The 22,808-nt window shown below is 42.9% G+C and overlaps 1 protein-coding gene and 1 long non-coding RNA gene across 2 annotated transcripts in view; one reads left to right on the forward strand and one right to left on the reverse strand.

The window, feature by feature from the left end:
• Window positions 1-22,808, reverse strand: part of LOC116723803 (synaptic vesicle glycoprotein 2C-like) — a 74,951-nt gene that overhangs the window by 29,379 nt on the left and 22,764 nt on the right. The window contains exons 2-3 of the mRNA XM_032568956.1: window positions 16,009-16,826; window positions 2,012-2,192 (exon numbers count right to left, since the gene is read on the reverse strand). Coding sequence (XP_032424847.1) covers window positions 2,012-2,192; window positions 16,009-16,600 — 773 coding nt within the window. The 5' untranslated portion in view covers window positions 16,601-16,826. The remainder of the gene's footprint in view (window positions 1-2,011; window positions 2,193-16,008; window positions 16,827-22,808) is intronic.
• On the forward strand, window positions 10,025-10,428 carry LOC116723807 (uncharacterized). Its single transcript, XR_004340041.1, has 2 exons — window positions 10,025-10,261; window positions 10,335-10,428. It is a non-coding gene; the product is annotated as an uncharacterized LOC116723807 (long non-coding RNA).

Raw genomic sequence — 22,808 nt, forward strand, 5'->3', positions numbered from 1 at the left:
TTTGTTCCCTCATTTCAGCCTAATTACAAAAGATTTCGCAGACATAATCTGTGCTTTCTTTTACTCCATCTGGCTCTTTAAGTCTTCCCTCCTGTTTTGCTGAGGCAGTTTATGGAATCGAAGTTAATGAGGTAAGGAAAAGCTTAATGAAACAAGCTGCATCCAGTTAAAGTGGAGACACCACCCTCCAAAACTCCACACCTCAGCATTTCCATCCATGTCCCCGGCTCCGGAAAAAGGCCACCACAGATCCAAATGATGCAAAACGCATCCAACGTCACATATTAGCTTCGCTACTTATTAGGATTTCATTACCCTGGCGATGGCTTGTAATAATGAGATACTGTCTCATGACAAGATAATCTAAAGTCTTATTTTGCACTTTTTTGACATTCTTCCAAAACTCACAGGATTTGTAAAACCACTTCTCAAGTGTTGCTCATTGAAGTTAGCAAAAAATGTTTCTTTCGTTCAAGCCAAACTCATTTTTCCCAATTTGTTAGAATAAGACAATAGCAAAGCAGTCAGCAGGTTTCCTTGACATTTTTACCACTTTGCATTTTGTAAATAGTTGAATTTGTCTTCAATGTGCTGTCATTATGACAGATTTGGATTTCATCTAACTTGATCTTAATGCACCAATAATTAAAGGCTTATGTTGTGGTGTGTTAATTACATTTGGATTTAGCTTGTTGTTATATTATTCAATCGTTAGCTTCATAGCATATTTGCTTCAGTCATAATTTGGCCTCAATGAGATATTTGCGTAATACTGATTTCCTTACACAGCTGCATTCCCCTGCCTAATTGCCTATGTCCTCAACCTATCAGGATACTTCTTAACAATCCAAAATCCCTATCATGTTTTATAAAATATGATTTTTTTTTTCTCCATATTTTATGCATGTTTTTTGAAAACTTTAAAGGGGCAGTATTGCCTTTTTCCAGCCCCATGGTGCCATTTTATGGAACAAGCAAGTAAATATGTTACATTCAGTCATAAAAACATGACTTAAAAGAAATTTAACTTTGCAATTTAATGCCTTGAAATTGAGCCTCTGTCTCTTTAAAAACTCCTGCTCTTTCTGAAACTCCGCCTTCAGGAAGTCACAACATGGCTCCTCTATTAAACCTTTAGCAACGTTTTTACCAGCGTTTCTCTGAACATTACCTCGTATGATAAGCTCAGAAGTTCCACCAGGTGTTTGCTAATTGCTGCTGGCTAGTCTGAAGGAGTTGAGTTTGGGGAGGGGTGCTCAGCAACTTGGAAACTGGAGCTTAGAGGAGGAGCTTCGTACTCAAAGGCGGTTCTGGGTCCACCCAGGCATTTTGCACAGCTGAATGGTTGCGATGGGAGATTAAAGGATTTCTCAGACAGGCATGAAAGAATCAAAGCAACACTCCATGTATGTTTTTGATCAGGGAATAACATTATGTGCTGTAAATCTTAAAAAAGTTGATTTTACATAATACTGACCCTTTAAAATATGACTTTGGCCATTATGCTAAGAAGCTAACGCTATGCGAACATGGCCTGTTTAACTTTTGAAGTGCCTTAAGATGACATTTGTTGTCCACATATAAATAAACTGAACAGAACATTTTCAAACCAATCTGACAAACCCATTCAAGTCTGCTAAAACCAAATCTATTTGCTTTTTCGGCAGCTTATCGGCTCACGTCAACGCCACCAAAGGCTCATTCACTGTATGAACATGCTGTTGGTTAACTGCGAAGGGACGGCAAACCATTTATCAAGGAAGCTGGCAGATGAGCTGACAACAGCTTGCAGATGTTCACTTATTGTCTTTGACCTGTTTCTGCAAACGTGTCGGTTTTGTGCAGTTTCTTTAAAGAAGAAGAGACGACAGAGCAATGAGCAGCGGAAGGAAGGATCAGGCTGCATAGAGGGGGAAAATCCTCACAGGGGCCTTCAGAATCTCATTCACACTGACGATGAAGGGAAGAAGAGCGGGGAAAGTAATGAAAAGTAAAGGTTACGTGCACTCACCCAAAGCCAGACACCATGCGGCAGAGGAGGAACATACTGTAGCCTTGAACAAAGGAAGAGAGGAAGGCAAAGAAGCCGTTGACGGACATGGATATGAGCAGGCACTGTTTGCGGCCCACCTTGTCTGACAGGCCGCCCCAGAAAAACGCTCCGAACATCATGCCCAGATACACAATGCTGCCTGCAGAGAGAGGAGGAGGCAGAAAGAGAGCAAAAAGACATGTTTTTAATTACTAAAACCTCGACATATTCAGCTTTTAGAAACATTAACACTGCAAAAACACAAAATCTTGCCAAGAATGTATGTTCTTGTTTCTAATATCTCAGTACAATTGAAAACTAAAACTGAATTACAAGTAACCTTTCCAAGAAGCTATAGGAGCTTGTTTTAAGTAATATTTCAAAAGTTCTAGTTCTACTGGCAAGTGAAATAATCTGCCAGTGGAACTGGTATTTTTTCAACAAAATTAATGAAGCTCCTATGTGTTGGTGAAAACTTATTTGTAAGTTGGTTTTCCTTTTATTTGAAATGTGCTAAGATATTTGCATTAGATATTAGATATAAAAGAATAAAAGAATGCTTGGTGAGATTTTGTGTTTTTGCAGTGAAGCTGGTAGCTAATCAGAACAATAAAACCGAACACTAGCAGTACAACCGGGAATGCTGAAGCAAAGACTCAAAGAAGCAAAGCAGGTGGGAATCGTATCATATATGGCAATAAATTTCTTATCAAAATAGGAATTCTGATTTATTGCCGTCAAGATAAATTCCGATTAAATATGTCTAAAGCCACCTAAAACTGTCCGTATTGGTAGCTTTGCTGTTTGTCTCCACTGTTTGTTCAATGAAAGTATTGATAAGCAGCAATAAATTTGAAAACATGATTAAATGTAGTTACTGTGTGCAGTGTAGTGACACAAATCAGTCATCCTTTAAGTGACTTGGTGTCAGGATCTGTGTTTATTTTGAGTTTCCTGTGTCTCTGTGTTGTCCTTTCTCCCTTTGATTAGTTCCCAGGTGTGTCTCTGAGTTCCCTGATTACCTCCTGTGTATTTAGTGTCACCTGTGTGTCTGTGTCTTTGTCAGGTCGTCGTCTCATTTTGGCGTCTGTCCTGTGTGTGCGTTTTTGTTTCCGTCTTCCATGTACCAGTTGCTACCGATGTTGAGCCCTGGCTTCCGCTCTGTCGTGCTGCCTGGTTTTGTGGACTAATTTTGGACTGTTCATCATTAAAAACCATCATTCACACCTCTACCTGGATTCTCAGTGTCTGCCTCACCACTTCACTCCACCACCTCATGACACTTGGTGACTTAAAGTTACAAATGGATATGATTTTCAAGAGCTATCATTGCTGTGGCACCGCCATACAGTTACCTAAAAAAGCAGTAGTAAATAGTTCTTATCGTCACTTTTATCGCTGCCACAATAGAACTACAGAATATCGAGATAAAATTTTAAGTCCACATCGCCCACTTATTGTGGGAAGTCATCTCTGCAACATTTGAGATGTTGGTATCTTTTTCAAAAACAAAACTAAACTGAGTTGCTCCCAGCCACACACAGAGCAGACTAAGCCTATCGAGGTCTACACTGATGGCACACGGAGGATCGATTAGTTGAGCTCGGCTCATAGCACTAAAATAAACCACATTGTGACTCCAGTCCACGACGCTGTAGATCACCCCGACAGTGTTTTAACTACGCTGGGGGTTTTGCGATTACACTGCCAGAGTCTAATGACAGTCGATGTGTCTGGGTTTGGATCGACTCTGCAGTGTGAGGACGGGACGATCAGGTTTCAGATAACCAGCCTTTACAGCCACAATATAAATACAAAGGAATGTGTTACAATGACTTCTGTACGGCGCAGCGACGACGCGTTAGGTTCGATTTTTATTGGCCAGGTTTTAATTATTCTGGCATTTTGTTAGATTGCAATAAAGACTGTGAGAAAAACTTTAACCCCCCTTGAGATTCTTTATCTTCTTTGCTTTTCTGTCACACTCAATTGTTTTGGAGCATAGAAATTTTAAATAAAATAGGCAATCCTTTTTTAAAACATTTTGTTGCTCTTTTTCTGTTACTTTATTATATTTTTATTACACTTTGAAAGGTTCAAGGAGTATTTTCATTAAGGACTTTCCAAACCACTCCGGTCTTCTGGTTCTGGTCTTCTCTACAACACCAGAACCAAACATGGAGAAGCAGCTTTCAGCTTCTATGCACCGCAAATCTAGTACAAACTTCCAGAGAACTGCAAATCAGCTGAAACACTGAGTTCCTATAAATCTAGACTAAGAACCCACCTGTTTATATTTGGCTCTGAGTCGTAAAAACTGGAACATTGATCAACATATTTGATGTATATTTGCTTGATTATTTTGATGACATTTGACAAAATGTGATGTTTATTGCTTTGTTTCATAACGGGCTTTTGTGGAGTAAATCACTTTGAAGTGCCTTGTTGCTGAAATGTGCTGATGTGTAACTTGACTTGACTAATGTTCCTAATTTCTATCCTTCCTTTCATATATTTGTAATTGAAACGCTTAAAGTTGAGCTAAAGAACTGCAATGGAGACACTTTTTTTGGATCCTACGAGTCATGTGATCAACAACCGGACGTTGCTACTGGTGGAAAAGACGAAGAAGACGACAGAAAGTGAATGGAGGACGATGGCATGGAATGTTTTCTAATAACTTCATGCGTGAACAAACTTATTAAAGTGTGATTTTAATAGCGTTTCTTATGTAACGGAAACACCGCAATTGTCTTTTGACATTAGCAGAATACTGACAACGTTTTGAGCACATTTGTAAAGGAAACACAGCTGCTGTAGTGTTCATAAATTAGCAATTTCTCTATACGGCAACTCCTCCACAGGAGTTTGGAGGCCCCCCCCCCCCCTCACACACACACACACACAGGGTGGTTGTGGACAGGGGCGAGAGCTGCCAGGCCTGTAAATGGTCCACTTTATTCTGTTGTGTGCTAATAAAAATGCTAATGCTAGTGGAAGTGGAGATGCGATTGTTTGATGAGGCAGCAAAGAAAATAAGCTGGCAAGGGAGAGGAGGTCTTCTGTTCTTTTTTGCGCTCTGGTGATGGGACAGATTCACCGGGAGCAGGGGGGCCTTATCACGCTGCGCAGGCACGCCGAGAGCGAGCGATTCATTACAGGTGACAGTCACAAAATCTATGCACTGCGGCAGCGGAGGAGCCTCCTTCAGGATATGAGGAGGAGGCCGTGTGATACGGTATCAAACGGAGTGTCTGAAAATGCTGCATTCTGCACAAAAACCAACAAACAAACAAAAAAAACCCGCTGGCGCCTTCTGATTTGTGTAGATACACGCGGGTGCGTGTTCGGGAAGAGATGGTATCTGCGGAGCACCGCCTCGTTTGTTTTATGGCTGCTCTCTTGCTCCGTTTGTACGTGTAATGAAGGGGGGAGGATGGGTGTGTGGGGAGGGGGAAGGACGGCAGGGTGGTTATAGCGATGGGGCATCTGAGACGCAGCATAAAAGGCTTCTGAGATTGGATTTGTGATTTCCTGTTAGGGTTCAAACTGGGGTCAGACCTCAACAGCTTTTATGTAGATTTGTGAGGGTCAGTTTAAAGCAGCAGAGCGTGGCGGTGGCAGTAGCACGTGTTTGACGCAGTTAAGCAAACACTTTTACCGTGTCTGTTTTATAAAGTCCATCACATCTATAAAGCAGATAACCTTTCCAGATCATCTGGATAACCAATAGTCCGTTCATACATGTATAATTTAAGTAAATCACGTAGATTAAAACAGGTGACCTCAGCAGTTTTAAGTAAAATCAACTTTTTGAGCTTTACATCTTGCTATAATATTACTTCCTCATCAAAAACACACATGGAGTGTTGCTTTTATTCGTTCATGCATGTTTGAGAAATCTTTTCATCTCCCATGGCAACCATTCAGCTGTGCAAAACGCCTGGTTGGACCTAGCCCCGCCTTCGAGGAAGAAGTTCCTCCACAGAGCTGCAGATGACAAGCTTCTTCCTCACAGAGCAGCCTTTCCCTTCCACTCCTTCACTCGGCTCCTTCAGACTAGCCAGGAACAATTAGCAGACACCTGGCGGAACTGCGCATCTGCTGAGCTCATTACAGGAGCCGCTTCCCAGTGAAATGTTGGTAAAAATGCAGTTAAAGGGTCAATAGAGGATTGTGACGACTTCCTGAAGGCGGAGTTTCAGAAAGAGATAGAGGCTCAATTTACAAGTTAAATTACAAAGTGAAATTTCTTTTAAATCATATTTAATATTCAACAAGTGAAGTTATCATAGTTACTTCATTGCGCATGGAAAACTCATAGTACTGCCCCTTGAAAAATCTAACTGAGGCCAGTGAGATGGAGCAGAGCAAGAACAGCAGAAATAAAACAAAGAAATGCTGTTTTGTTTCCACATAGCTAGGACTTTATGAAAGCGTTACTATGCAAGTAAAAAGAGTAGAGATGGAGTTAATATTTTCATAAAGCAAGAGGAGGGGTGCATTTGTTAACTTTATTAACACTAAACAGCTCTGTTTTTTGGGGGGGTGTTTGCCGGCTCTTAAGCTGACTTCAGTGGTCTCCCTGTGTGCTGCTTTTTTCCACTTTAATTAGCTCTTATGTGTAAGCGCGAGTCTCTCCCGACGCCTCAGTTTCTGCTCTGTTTTTCTCTCCTCGCAGCCACGCAGCATCCTGGCATGGATGAGAGGAGAGCGCAGGCAGACAGACAGAAAAACAGACGGCCTGCATCACAGGCGAGTCGAGCGCTTACTTCCTCAGCTGGAACGCTGGAGACATTAAGCGAGCGCTGAGGGGAACCCCAGAGGACCACGTGTGACTGATGAGTGAGCTGATGCAGGCGGTGAGACAGACGAGAAGTGGCGGTAAGAGAGAGAGAGGAGAAACCCCTCAGGAGCAAATCACAGTCCTCAGATATTAATTACTTTAACACCTGCTGATTTGTTTTTCCCCTCATTGGGGTTTAGTTACTGTTTTCTCTCCCTCTCAGTTCTATCAATGCACTGTTTGACCATTGATAGCATGTGCAGCAGCGCTAATCCACACATATGCAATACATTGAGTATGATTTCAGATTGTTGTGTAACTTTTATCCAGGTTTTCTTAAAAAGTGAGAGATTGTGGCTACAGATGAATTTCCTAAGCAGAGGCGCCACCGGAGGGCGCTGGAGGGCGGTCTCGGAAAACCTGAAGAAAAAATGCAAAAATATAAAGAGTTAATCCAACACATTAACTTTTTTAAAAAATCTAATCTCTTTTTCAGTCACTATTGAAAAAATTCAGATTTTATCGAACATTATTGTTTTATCTTTCTGACCGGCTGCCAGTCAAATTTATCGAGCCGCTTTGCTTCTCAAGCTAGCGTAGCGTGGCCAACTAAAATCAAAAGGCGTGAGGAAGGAGGGATTTATGCTTAACAAATGTAATGATTATTGAGAATAAAAGTGGGGAAAGTAATTCCAGCGGACGTAAACATGCAACATATTTTTATAGATGTCAATAAATATCGTTTATCTAAATATAGGTTGTTGATACTGGCCGGATTGTTCAAATTGGTGCACCCCTGATTAATGTTTTTGTTGTGCGCAGGCAGAGATAAATTATTATATTCTATTATGGTTAAGAGCACACTTAAATCAATGCCATATTACATGTACAGTTCTGTAAAAAGGAAAAGTTGGCTCTTCCTCTTGGTTCAGACTATAGCGATGCAGGAAAACACCCACATCTGAGCCATATGTCGTGGAGCACCAAATAAAAAGGGGGGAAGAGAAGGAGGAGTGAAAGCAGCGCTCTCCCTCTCCCTCCCCCTTTTCTCCAGGGAGGTACGTGAGCCAGTCTACCATGGCTAAACTGCAGTAAAGCACAATGCTGCAGAGATTAACCCGAGCCCGTATCGTCAGATCACCAGCATGGCTATGAGAGACGGAGAAGCTCTGAGAGAGCATTAAGTGGATTATACTGTGGGGGTGATGGAGGGGAAAAACAAGAGAAGAAGAAGAAGACAACAATCTGATATCTGATGGTTTCTCAATTTAGATTATAATGTGAGGAAGAGGCATTTTATTCATATCTTAAAACGATTAGGAATGAATGCTAATAATCCCTTACAATAATTCATGATGAATGTTTACACGGGACAAAAAGAATGTTTTAGATCATTTTTTTTCTCTTTGATTTATTTACTCTGCAAAGCAACTAGATTTCATGAATAATTATAAAATCATGAGCACACATAAAAAAACACATTTAATGAGCTATGTTAGAGTTTTAAACATAGAAAATTAGAAATGTTTCGATTAATTTTGTTTGCTTTGTTTATAGTCACCTCTGTCCCATAACCTGGAGGATTTGCGGTGTAACAAAGGCATGCCTATGACAAGACAAATGAATACTTTTTTTTCTCTCTTGCCAATTCATCAAACAAAGGTTTTGTCCTCCTTTATAGTTCTTTTAAAAAGAAAGAAAGAATAAAAACAGAATTGGACAAGATGGCTACACCACAAAGTAATCTAATATTCTAGTAGATCTAATATTTTGCCTTATTAAAGAGCTCACATAAAAAAGTGTGCTCGCAGTTGTCTAAACACAAACCTCTGAAGAGGAATACAGTGGCGTTTAAGCAGCATTTGTGGCGCACTAAACAACAGTAAAGCTCAGTTAAAATGATGTAAATGACGTTTGAATCCATAGATGGAAAAATTGTTGGAGGAAATAGTTAGATCTGAACTATTAGACCAGACGCTATCGTCTTTATAGTGGAAAAAAAAAAAACGACTGTCAAGTTTACAGCACAAATAACAAAAATCCTCAGATCTGACGAAACAAAGATTGACTAATTCGGCGTCGATTCCTCAGGATGTGTGAAAGGACTGAGATATAACAAGAACAACTTATTGTTTAAAAATGCTTCCTGTGATGAACTGTAGGCTAATATTAGACACTAGCTAAACATTGACTCTAAGCCAACATTCCTGCAGGATGAACTCTGACTTTCCCTGTAATCTATCAGTTCTACTGTTTACTCCTTTCAGACAGAAGATGCTCTTATCAACTGCTTCTCGAGTCGCTGACCTTCTCAGAGGATCGGTGATAAAAGCGCCAATTGAGTCCATTGTGTACGGTTTACCCTTCACAAGTGAGCGTGTTACGCACATCCATTATTTATGCTGTGTGTAAGCCAGCTGGTAAAATGACTCATCCCTTCTATTCTTTCCCTCCTGGCTCCCACTGAGAGATGAGTCACAACACAGGATCAGTCTGGGTGAACTGCCAACCGTCCCGCTCTTGAAAGGGGAGCGTTCGCCTCCGTCTTCGGTCGGAACAACCTCAAAATCAAAACACTGCGCCGGCAGAAATGGTCCCCGTTTGTCTTGTTGTCTGTGTAAAGACTCTAATATTAGTGTAAACTGAAGGAAAAAAAATCGTGCTTGAAGCTATTTTTGATCTCGGTGAGAAAATAGGAAGACAAGCGGCACACATTCAGAGTGATCACACCTCCTACTCGTGTATCCAAATACCTGGTGCCATGACAACTCCATGGCTGCTTCTACATTATTCAAATTATAGACTCAAGTGTCAATTTTTTATGTTATCTGTATAAAACGAAACATTATTCCTAAAGTCGTGATCTTTGTTTTTCTTCTTTCTGACAAACTTCAGTCTAGTGTTTTCCATGTTTTACTTACAGGGCTAAAGTCAAACCTAGTGCTGCCATATCAGCAACACTGACTTTTGAAAATGCTTGGTTGAAAAAAAAAAGAGACGGTTTTGAGCAGGTTGTTAAAATTTGGGCTGCGTTTCACAACATTTGTCAAGTTTTAGAAAAGTTTCAAAGGAAAATCATTTAGAAATAAGTGTCTGTGCGGCAGAAAAGCACAAATTGTTAATAAAATGCCTTGTTATTGCACTTATGTTATCTCTAGAACATGTTGAATGTGACATCACCAATGTGTTGTGGTTCCCGTGCCCGAGCTCCCAGACTCACCTCCTCAGTCTGATTACAAGTTCCCCCCCGGATTCCACGACTGGCAGTTGCATCGCTCCTTTGTCCCCGCCAAGCCCGAGCCTACCTGTCCGCCCTCCGACGCACTTCCCCGTTTCCTTCCTGGACACCAGCCGTCAGGCACCGTACCATCTGGACCACTTAAAAGACAAAGACCCCGAACCTCACAGTAAACCCTCCTGGATCTCACACCATCGAACCACAAGTAAGCTCCGTTTATTCTGTGACTCTCCCGTTTCCGATAACCCTGAACTCACCATTCTGCTCTGCCTCTTTAGAGAGCCGATCGCTCCGTGAACCCGTTTCCTCCCTGGACCAGACCAGAGCTTCTACACCCTTTACTTGCCGTTTCACAATAAACCAATTACCGTACATACCTCTCCTGTATTGTGTTCTGCATGTGGGTCTGAAATTAGTAAATCCATCATGACAGAACACTCGGGCCAAACACTCAGTCCAGCAGACGCAATACGGAGAACATTGTCCGACCAACAGTCACTTCTGCAAACACACGAAACCGTATTAAGAGAGCTAAGCAGACAGCAAGCAGAGACTAATCAACGATTAACCGAATTAGCACATTTTCTCCAGGGTTCCACTCCTCGGGCTCCGACCCCAGCTCCCGCACCCGATCCAGCTCCGGTCCCCGCAATCCAGCCTACGTTTTCCGACATCCGTCCTCCAACTCCGGAGAGATTCTCAGGTGATATAAGTAAATGTAATGGATTTCTGCTTCAATGCTCAATCATCTTTAACCATGCCCCACAAAGTTTCTCCCAAGACGGCGCAAAGATTGCGTACGTTCTGTCTTTGTTGTCTGGACGAGCATTATTATGGGCAGAAGCCCGTTTCCCGAATCCAGCTCAGTATGGGTGCTCGTTTGAAGATTTTTTAAAGGAGTTCAGACAAGTTTTCAGCCACGATTCTGACAAATCCTTTAATTCCCGTGAATTATGGAACATTAAGCAGGGTCACCGAACCGTCGCTGACTTTGCGGTGGATTTCCGCATTAAAGCTGCAGCGACTGGCTGGAATGCCGCGGCATTAAAGAGTGCATACTTTAATGCCCTGAACGAATCATTAAAAGACGAACTAGCTACACTAGACGAACCAAAAACGTTAGAGGAGTTGATAGATTTAACTATTCGTCTTGACATTAGAATCCGGTCTCGCGCTAGAGAAAGGAGCCGGAGAAATCTGCCAGCGAAACAGTTGGGGGGTTTGACTCTCACTCCGGGGGTCTCTCCTCCCCGAGCTCCCCAGGAGCCCGAACCCATGCAGGTGGGGCGGACTCGGCTAACTCCTGAGGAGCGGCAACGATGCATATCAGCCCGCCTATGCATTTATTGTGGTTCCCCTGGTCATTTTCTCGCTCAGTGCCCTGTCCGTTTAAACCCCCAGGTCCGCTTTTAGAAACGAGGAGGTTGGCGGACCATTTGTTAAGCAAAGACTCTCCTCGATTATTATTACCTGCCACAATAATTTATCACAATCATTCCGTCCCGTTGTCTGCCCTTGTTGACTCTGGCTGCGAACAGAACCTCATAGACGAGTCCTTGGTTAAACAAATGGCCATAGAAACCGAACCTTTGTCTGTTCCATTGCGAGTTACTGCCCTAGATGGGAAGACTCTTCCACAGATCTCCCACCAAACCAAACCGCTTCACCTCATAATCTCCGGTAATCACAGTGAGTTCATTTCATTTTTCGTGTTTCCCACATCCAACTCGCCTATAATCCTTGGGTTTCGATGGTTGCAACAACACAACCCACAAATTCACTGGTCAGACAGGCGTGTAGAATCTTGGTCCACGTCATGTCACTCATCATGTCTCCGCTCAGCTGTTCCCCCAGGTCCTCCGCCGGCTGAGCCGCAGGAGGCTGATCCAGTCGACCTGTCCATCATTCCTCCAGAATACCATGATCTCACTCCCGTTTTCAGTAAGTCCAAGGCTCTCTCTCTACCTCCTTCTCGTCCGTACGATTGCTCCATAGATCTCTTACCCGGTGCCCCATTACCTTCCAGCCGATTGTATAACATCTCCCGTCCTGAAAGAGAAACCATGGAAAAGTACATTAAAGAGTCGTTAGCCGCGGGCATAATCCGCCCATCTTCGTCACCCCTGGGAGCAGGGTTTTTCTTCGTAGGGAAAAAAGATGGCTCATTGAGACCATGCATTGATTACAGGGGACTAAATAATATTACAGTTAAAAACAAATATCCCCTTCCGCTGCTGTCATCAGCTTTCGAACCAGTCCATGGAGCAACAGTTTTCTCCAAGCTGGTATTAAGAAATGCTTACCACCTTCTGCGCATTCGTAAGGGAGACGAATGGAAGACAGCATTTAAAACACCCATTGGGCAGTTTGAGTACCTTGTTATGCCGTTTGGATTGTCGAATGATCCTGCCTTTTTCCAAGCTCTGATAAACGATGTTTTAAGAGACTTCCTAAACATTTTTGTATTCGTTTATCTCGATGACATTCTGATTTACTCTAAATCCTTAGATGAACACAAGCATCACGTCCGTCTGGTTTTGCAGAGACTTTTAGAAAACAAGCTATATGTCAAGGCAGAAAAGTGTGAATTCCACAAGTCGTCTGTGTCATTTCTGGGTTTCATTCTTGGGGGCGGACAGGTAAGGCTGACGGAGGAAAAGATTCGGGCGGTCCTGGAGTGGCCAAGACCAGAGACCCGCAAACAGCTACAACGTTTCCTCGGATTTGCCAATTTTTACCGTCGTTTTATCCGCAATTACAGCCTTACCTCTTACCGCTCTAACCTCTACCAAGATTCCTTTCAGTTGGACCCCGGAGACTGAGGCTGCCTTCTCTCGTCTCAAGAACCTCTTTGCCACCGCACCCATCCTCATTCAACCGGACCCCTCTAGGCAGTTCATCGTAGAAGTGGATGCGTCTGATTCCGGAGTTGGAGCAGTATTGTCTCAGATATCACCCCAAGACAATAAAACTCACCCCTGTGCCTTTTTTTCACGCATATTAACACCACCTGAAAGGAACTATGATGTGGGGGACCGGGAACTACTAGCCATAAAGTTGGCCCTGGAGGAGTGGAGACACTGGCTAGAGGGGGCAGAGCTTCCAGTCTTGGTTTGGACCGACCACAAGAATTTGTCCTACCTACGTTCCACGAGACGGCTAAATCCACGACAATCACGCTGGTCGTTATTCTTCTCCCGGTTCAACCTCTCCATTTCATATCGCCCAGGATCTCGCAACATAAAGCCTGATGCCCTTTCCCGTCTCTACTCATCTGATGACTTTGAGAAGGTTCCAGCCACCATCCTCCCTCCCAGCTGCACAGTTGCAGCAATAACCTGGGAAATAGAAGACATTATAAAACAAGCACAACTGTCCGACCCAGCTCCTGATTCCTGTCCACCCAATAAGACCTTCGTTCCTTCCTCCGCCCGGGCCCGTTTTCTTCAGTGGATCCACGCATCAAAGTTTTCTGGTCATCCCGGCATCAGTCGCACCGTCGCCCTAGTCAACCGAAGGTTCTGGTGGCCGTCCGTTCACAAAGATGTCCGGGATTATGTTCGAGCCTGCACCGTCTGTTCCCGTAATAAGACATCCCATCAACCCCCGGCTGGTCTCCTTCAGCCACTTCCTATTCCAAAGCGCCCATGGTCCCACATATCGATAGACTTCGTCACCGGGTTGCCACCCTCCAAAGGCATGACCACCATCCTCTCCATTGTTGACCGCTTCTCCAAAGCTTGCCATTTCGTTACCTCCGTAAATTACCCACGGCCTTCCAAACAGCACAACTTCTGGTCAAACACGTTTTCCGGCTTCATGGCATCCCGCAGGACATCCTATCGGATCGAGGACCACAATTCATCTCCCAGGTTTGGAAGAATTTTTGTTCAGCATTACACGCCAATGTTTCACTCACATCTGGTTTTCATCCGCAGTCCAATGGCCAAACAGAACGTCTCAATCAGGATCTGGAAACCACCCTTCGTTGTTTTTCATCCTCCAACCCCTCTGACTGGTCTCAATATCTCCCTTGGGTGGAGTATGCCCATAACAGCCATGTTTCCGCTGCTACAGGTCTGTCCCCATTCGAAGCATCCCTCGGCTATCAACCACCTCTACTCTCAGCCGAGGAAGAGAATATTTCTGTCACCTCCGTCCGTCATCACATCCGTCGCTGTCAGAGGGTTTGGAAGGCTACTATAGACAATCTCAACCGCACTGTCGAACAGATTAAACGCCAGGCTGACCGCAGGAGGATTCCTGCTCCCACCTACACACCCGGTCAACAGGTTTGGTTGTCCTCCCGAGACATTCCCCTCAAATCTATGTCTAAAAAATTAGCTCCCCGTTATATTGGTCCTTTTACTATAGAAGCCGTCATCAGTCCATCCGCTGTCCGTCTCCGTTTGCCCACTTCCCTCCGCGTCCATCCCACCTTCCATGTGTCCCACATTAAACCCGTCCGGACCAGCCCGCTCTGCCCTCCAGCCAACGCCCCTCCTCCCCCCCGTGACGTTGATGGTCACCCTGCATATTCCGTCCACCGGATCGTGGACTCCCGTCGGCGAGGTCGCGGCTGGCAGTACCTCGTCGACTGGGAGGGCTACGGTCCGGAGGAGCGTTCTTGGGTCCCGGGTTCTTTTATTTTGGATCCATCCCTCATCACCGACTACCGTTCCTCACTGACGTCCGGTTCTTCGAGGCCGCCAGGTGGCGGCCGTTAAGGGGGGGGGTACTGTTGTGGTTCGGGGGTCCTTTGGTTCTTTTGTGGGTTTTTCTGTGCATACACTCACCTTTCACGACAGATGGCGCCATACTCACCTACAGGAGTGTGTGTGTAGACCGCCATCAAGCACACCTGAACCTGATCAACTCATCAGCAGCGTGTACTAAAGGAGGCTCCTGCCAGTCCTTCAGTGCCCGAGTGTTAGCCAGAAACGGTACCTCTGAGCCTCCTAGAACTAGCCTCTTATCCTTCCTCGTTGATCTGAATTCTCGTTGACCTTAATTCCCCAGTGACTTTTTCCTGTTGTTTTCGGCCTTCAGGTTTTTTCCCTCCGGAGAAGCCCTTACGGATCCTGTCTGCATCTCTGATCGAGATTCCCCTCGTGACGCCGTGGGTCCTACCCACTGGTTGCCCGAGCTCCCAGACTCACCTCCTCAGTCTGATTACAAGTTCCCCCCCGGATTCCACGACTGGCAGTTGCATCGCTCCTTTGTCCCCGCCAAGCCCGAGCCTACCTGTCCGCCCTCCGACGCACTTCCCCGTTTCCTTCCTGGACACCAGCCGTCAGGCACCGTACCATCTGGACCACTTAAAAGACAAAGACCCCGAACCTCACAGTAAACCCTCCTGGATCTCACACCATCGAACCACAAGTAAGCTCCGTTTATTCTGTGACTCTCCCGTTTCCGATAACCCTGAACTCACCATTCTGCTCTGCCTCTTTAGAGAGCCGATTGCTCCGTGAACCCGTTTCCTCCCTGGACCAGACCAGAGCTTCTACACCCTTTACTTGCCGTTTCACAATAAACCAATTACCGTACATACCTCTCCTGTATTGTGTTCTGCATGTGGGTCTGAAAATAGTAAATCCATCATGACACAATAATTAGTGATTAGTTATCCATGTGTCACTATGTAATAGTATTGTAAAACAGAAATCCAAGAGCAACATCATGATTTAAAGGGATATCGTCACAAAAGAATTTAAGACTCGTGTTGAAAGTGTCAAGTCCTTCTGGAGTCGTGCGGATTTTACCCAAGTGCTTTGCACAACTGAATGGTTGCCATGGGAGATTAAAGGATTTCACCCCAGGAATTCATAATATTATAACATTATGTAAAAGTCAATTTTACAAAACACTGGAGGTTTAAAAACCCACTGAGTAACATAAAGCAGAATGTATTGCAGTGGTTTCACACATTCATTCAGTAAGACCACTTACCGAGCCATCCCGCGCCAGAGTTGGGGACGCACATGTCCGTCTCAGCGCTGGGCAGGACGAACCCCACCACAAACACTTCCACGCCGTCAGACATGAGCGCCAGTCCGAGCACGAAGAAAAGCTGCCACTGGAACCTCCCGTGGCCACACTCCTGCATGATCAGCTCGTACTGCTGAGCCAGCTCCTCCTCGTCGGCCTGCCTCTCGTTTTCCTGTTCCTTTTGGCTCTTGAGGCTCTTTAGGCCCAGAGACACCTGGCCGTCCCGGAGCTTTTCGTTGTTGGAGGCCGGCACGCCTTGGTACTCTCCTTCGTAGATCTCATCTTCGTCGTCGTGGCCCTCGGTTGCGTCGCTGGACGCCCCGTCCTCATCGTTGGCTGCGTTGTCACCGTATTGGCCGTCCGGCTGATTGTATGCATTGTAGTTGTCCTCATCCTCGTTTTGGAAGCGGTTGTAGCTGCGTTGGGCAGAGTATTCGTCAGAGGCACGATCAACGGCTTTGTTGAAATTTTTGGAAGCATGCCTCTTGGCTTCCTTTGCGATGTCCTTGGCACCTTTGGCCAAGGAAGTCCTGTTGTTAGGTGCTTCATCCATCTTGGCACAAGGAGAGTTGGCACTAAATGTAAATTTAAAGTACCTCTTTACTTATTACTGATGATTTATCTCAAGATAGGGTGAGATGCTGTATAAGCTTTTGAGAAAGTAACCAGCAGCCAGGTAACTAATGGTTAAACAATCATGTCTACTTCCATTGGATGGGAGTTACCAGACGGAGTTCAGACGGAGACCCTATCCGAATTCAGTACTCAGCAGGGGGAATCTGTGGGGAGAGAAAGAAAGAAAGAAAGATTTTATGTTGACTAAAGTGCTTCCATAATCAGTAGCTGCAGCTTTTCTTTCTTATAATAGCTGCAGGGGCATTTTTACACTCAGAAAGCCAAACCTTAAATTGAAATCTATAGAAAGAGCCGTCTAACAGCAATTCATATTGTATGAAATGAGTCATTGAGAACACAATGTGTGGAGTCATTGACTTTTTGGTGAAAATAAAAAAATAGATTGACAGTCTTTTTTTTAGGTTGTGTGAGAACAACTTTATGGATCGGAAATTAATATTTCACACTCTTGTTCATAAGAGCAGAAGAGCCCATTTAAATGGGTGGATTTAATTTCCTTTAATGAACTTTTAAGCAAAGTCCATGCATTTTCAATGGGTAGAGTTAGGAATCATATGATATGATATGATATGATATGATATGATATGATATGATATGATATGATATGATATGATATGGTTATTGGTCTGGTATGTGATGGTAATAATAATGGTATGGTAATTGTGTGGTAATGGTATGAAATACCCAGATCTTATCGTTTAACATTTGGAGTGCTGATCCAAAGTTGAAGAATTTGGACATACTCCTCCATGTCTATTATTTCACCTATTTTGTGCAATGAACCAGTAAAAACAGATCCTTATATGAAGCAGCCTCCACCATGCTTGACAGTAGGTACAGGGTTACAAATCATAAAAAAAATGAGCTTTGGTGGATCCAAGGTTGTTTCTCTCTGTACTCTTGGTTCTTCCTTCACTCTAAGAGCTGCATATTTTTAGCTTAATTGGTCTTTCCCGTTTGCCCTTGTGTCTGAGTGTGTGAAAATATGGTCGTCTGCTTGTGTGTATCTTTGTGTTCTTCTGTGAGCACCTTATATTATCAAGTGGGGGATGAATGGCTGGATGGTATTTTACTAATTCACCTAGACAAAGTTCAAATTAGACTAATAAAAATGCAGTTCAAGATGACCACGGCTCAAAAAAGTTTAATATCACATTCATTGGCAGCATTGTAAGGTCTTACATTGACATTTTTATAATTCAGTATACAAATACATGGTGGTTAAATAATGTGAATCCAGGCAGGTTTTGAATTACAGAGTCAAAACAAATTACACAAGTTGTAACAATGTCATATTACAATTAGAATCAAATCAAAATGAGAAGCAATTTCAAACAAAATTGTGACTGACAGCCAATAAGCGAGGCACCTCTGTGATTAATGATAAGTTTCTTTCATGTCGGTAAAACTTGTGGTCCAAGAACTAAATTCGATCTAATCACACCTGGTGTGTTGGAAGTACGTCTGGAACGTCTCCAGGAACGCAGCACTCAGAAAATTACTCATAAGCGGCACTTTGTGCTCAGCTCGCTGATGAGCTCCGTTCACACATTATTAGTTTGCTGCTGGCGTGACGGGAGAGGGTCTAATCACAGACTGCAATGAACTATCACTTTGGGATTAGACGCCTTAAAGTGTGGGACGAGCATCAGCAGAGAAATTCAGCTCTGTCCAACCAGATCCGAAAATTGTCCAAAGTTGGCATTCCTCACATGATGATGCAGACAAAGATCCGCATCAAACTCACTCTCTAAATGAAGAGTCTACATTTGGATGGGATGAGAACATTCAAAGAGATCGCCTTTCTTACTTTTTTATTTTTCAAGTTTCAGTTTCATGTTCAGGGCGTCCCCTTAAAAAGTTGCTAAACCCAGTGGGAGGAGCGAATGGGGAGCCGACCGGAGGCCCAATATGTTCTTGTGTTTTAAAAAAATGTTTTAAAGTTGGCAGGAAATGTTAAAATACGAACAAGGTAATTATTGACAATACTTAAACACCAACTATAGTCTTAAAAGGGTAAACACAAAACGCACAATTAAAACAAATAAATATCCATTATTTGTACTTCAGTTGAATTCTAATTAAATGGATTTTTAAAACACGCTATGTAATTCTGGTCACATTTAAAAGTAAAATAAATATGAAATAAAATTGACAATAATGAGTATGCTTCTTTGTTTTCTAAATTAAATATTCTTAAAATGTAATTTATTGAATAAAGCTTTCTTGTGTTGTCCTTGTTCTAAATCCGTTTTACATAAAGGCGCATCACCTTTATAGTCAAAATGGACTAATTGGAAGGAGCTCTTGCAGAGCAGGTTCACCTCCATCAGCATTTATAAGAACTGCTTAGAAATGCTTTTGTTGTTGCAAAAATGAGCTTCCTGAGCCCCTTTCCAAATGGTCTATCTCGATTCAAAGATGGCGTCCACGATTCATGCCAAGTTACAAAAATTTGAGGATGCATGACCAGGCTGCGAGACAACGGGCCGTCCCAGGGAACAGACGTTGTGATTGCTCTTGCCTAGTTTAGTGCATCAACTTTAATGAGCTTGATACATGACACGACAGGTTACGGTTTTAGCCACCCAGGGTGAAACCCAATAGACGATTGCGGCGGCAGCGGCACAAGTTGAACGTTTTTCTATTTTCTTGCGTCACGTCTCTGTACAAGTCTACGTGTGAAAGCCCAAAACTTCACATGCTGGCTGGAGGATGATTGTCACCTCATTGAGCAAGTTGATTAGAAAAGTGCATTTGAAAGAGTGACGTCGCCTCCTGTAGTTCAAACTTCAGCCTGGTAGCCCGCCAGACTCATATTGCACTGACGGAAACCCTTCAAGTTGCTTGGATAGAATCTTTTCTACATCTGTTCAAGAAAATATTTGCCTGGGGAACAACAGTAGTAAAGAAACTTTTATCTTTTATTACTAACATTTCTGTGCCTTTTGTAGAAAAATGCAAAGGTATCACAAAAACTAAGACAGAGCCATTAAAGCATCAAGCTATAAATGAAGACTTAAACTATGGTTTATGACCAATTTCTCATCAGACCAATTACAATTAAGAAAAGTCTTAACATGGTCTAAAGTGAAGACCTGAAAAAAATATGTATGTTCTGTCTTGCAGGTTGCCAAGTTAGCATATATGAGAACCTATTCTAAGCCATACCTAATATAATTATGAAATTATTAGAAGTATGCCAATCTGTAAAATTCTGTTCTGGGTTATGTCACAGCTGGAAATGCATGTCAGTCTGTAAGAGTGGTTTCCCTCAGGGATTTCTGAACCATGACAGTGGCATGGTCTCTTAGAAAACCTGCCAAGTCGATACATCAGTGTGTCTCCTAGTTCCCACGGTGGAACACTGCAATGCAATCTGGAACATCAGCATTACTTTATTACTGATGGAAGGCAGGTAAAACAATCAAGTAATTCCCCTTCTTAGGAATAGGTCTAGTGCAAAAAAAAAATTGATTAGTATTTTACCAAATGCTGAATCCTTCAGAATCAATTCAATGTTTCCAGAAGAATCTTAAGTCTTTAACAGGAGCTAAGCGTGGGTTTAGCTTCCAGTTGGGGCTTGGCAGGTTGATAAATGGCGTTTCTGGTCACCTCTGTTGCTCGGCAGGATTAGATAAGACATCGGCTGGGATCTGTCATTGAACATCCAAGCACCAGGGGCTGGGCATAAAGCTGCCCCGAGATGGCGTGGCGCAATGCAGCAGCCAAATGAAAAGTGTCCTAACTAACTTTGTGTGTCGCCAGATGATGGGACACAAACCGCTTGAGGCTATGAATGCATCTGTGCGTGAAGCCAAAGAGAGAATTCTCAGTGCTCAGCAGGTTTTAGACAACAGCGGCTTTAAATGTACTTTTTTTTATACGCGTGTATCAAGGTAAGCAAATGAATTTGAGTGGAAAGTGAGACGGGAGACGTTTAGCAAGGTTTTTGTTGGTGTGCTTGAGTAATTAGGCCTACGTTGTTTGTTAGTTTTTCATTCGTACCAGTAATACTGTCCAAGGATGAGAACATAACGTGTGTTTTCTGTTTGTGGAAAAGACTGTTTGGAGTTGACACTTTTTTTTCTGGCCAAGTCATTGTGCCAAGATGTTTTCACTCTACGGCAACATCCATAAATTGCCTTTTAGCGGGTATTAAGCAAACTTCTCAACAACCCCACATTTCTATATTCATAAAGGTCTTTCTGTTGGTTTTTGTTGTGACCTTTCATGTCGTGTTTTCATTAGCTTTAATTGTGATGAAAAATCGTCACAATTAACAGAAATAAACGCTTCAAAATAAGTTTGTAATTTATTTTTATGTTTCTTAGTGAGGTGACTTGCTAAAATGAATTCATTTTTAATAAGAATATTCTAATTTCCTGAATAAGTGTGTAGTAAGATTGGAAATATTCACTGCTCTTCTATGTGAGTTACAGTCCTTTATCGCCAGCTGCTGGGTAAATGTGCTTTTCTTTTTATTTGTCATGGGACCGGCACTAAACTCAAGTTCGACATCAACTCTGTCGCTGTTGGAAACCGATGATTCATCTTCAGTATAAAGCGACACTCCATTTACCCAGAAGTCTGAACTTGTACCGCGCCTGGAAACTTTATCACACCCGACTACATGAAGTTCTGCACTGCTCAGGAATCCAATGGGATTTGCTAACTGTTGTGCTAACTTGTGTTAGCAATAACAATAACTGTATTTTCCTCTAATATATGCACATCCAAACACTGTATTACATATATGCCAATTCAAAATCTTAAGACCATGTGATCACATTTTGCGCTGCTGAATCACAAGCAGTATGTAAGAGCAAGAGCCAGAAAACTACAGAAGCCCACAGTTGACGTTATGCACATTTTTCTCGATGGTTTTCTTGAGAAAAATGCAAGCAAATCTTGCGAAAATAAACGCTGTTTTGTGCACAACGGTATGCATTTGAAGGATGGACTCAGGTTTAACACACCAACCTGCAAAGCGGTGACAAAAATCAGAGGAGTTTCTATAGTTTTATCACGTGTGATTTAAGAATTTTATCTGCAAATGGAGGTGAACAGTCTATCAACTAACGTTTTATTTCAATGCCGATTATATGATTAAATTTGGTCATTTTCTCTCAGTTCTGTTTATTTTTCTGTACTTTTTTTCTTCAAAAAAAGGCAAAGTAGAATAAACATTCTGTAAGAAGGATGATTGAATTTTTTTTTTATTATTTTGTACAGAAGTCACATAAATATTCTCCTTTCTGCAATCTTATGCAATCTCACATCGACCAGCGCAGTTCTTTTACATGAGTGCTTCACATCTCTAACCAAAGGATTGTCTCCGAGATGTGCATCACGATATGCTTTGCGAGATTCTGCGGCATATGGCCACGAAGAAAATACGAAATCAACTTGCTGCTCTGCAGTTCTAAGAAAACTTTTAATGATGTAGAGAAAATGCATAATGGTGCATAACAGGCAGCCAGGTCTGCGTAAATCCCTCCCATCCTATCCCTTCTCTGCGACTGTCAGTCTCGCAGTCTCTCTTCTTTTTCACGCAGTCTTTTTTTCTCCCCTTTGTTCGTCTTTTGACATTCTTATCCAACTGTGCCAAGAGTTTCAAAGTGTGAGTCTTGATGGAGGCTCAGAATATGAAAGACTCGCCTCTTCTCTTGACATTTCACTATTCACGATTGGCTAGACGTTCTTCTTCTTCTTATGGAAATGCCTGCTAATGATGACATTTTCAAGTCTTTCACTGCATTTTGAGATACAGCTGCAAGTGCAGGCCAAGTGTCCAGTCTTTTTTTTATTTATTTATTCTTTTTTTTTTTTGTATACCAAGTTAGGCAGCACTTTCCCGTAAGAAGCAACCCCGTTCCGTCCCAACTCCTTGGTCTTTTCCCATAAAAAGTCAAGCTAATATTGTTTATGGCCACTTCACTTCATTGTGATGGCAATTCCCTTTACAACCCGTCGTGTTGTTGTGATTGAGGTTATTACAAGCGAATGCTAACCTTATAATAGCCCTCTTCTGATAGGATTTTAGCAATCAGCAGAACTCTCTTGAATCAGCAGTTTATACGCTGCGGAGAAACCATTTTCCAGTAGTCGTGCAGTCGTGGCCT

Source organism: Xiphophorus hellerii, chromosome 8, assembly GCF_003331165.1.
Source record: "Xiphophorus hellerii strain 12219 chromosome 8, Xiphophorus_hellerii-4.1, whole genome shotgun sequence".
Lineage (NCBI taxonomy): Eukaryota > Metazoa > Chordata > Actinopteri > Cyprinodontiformes > Poeciliidae > Xiphophorus > Xiphophorus hellerii.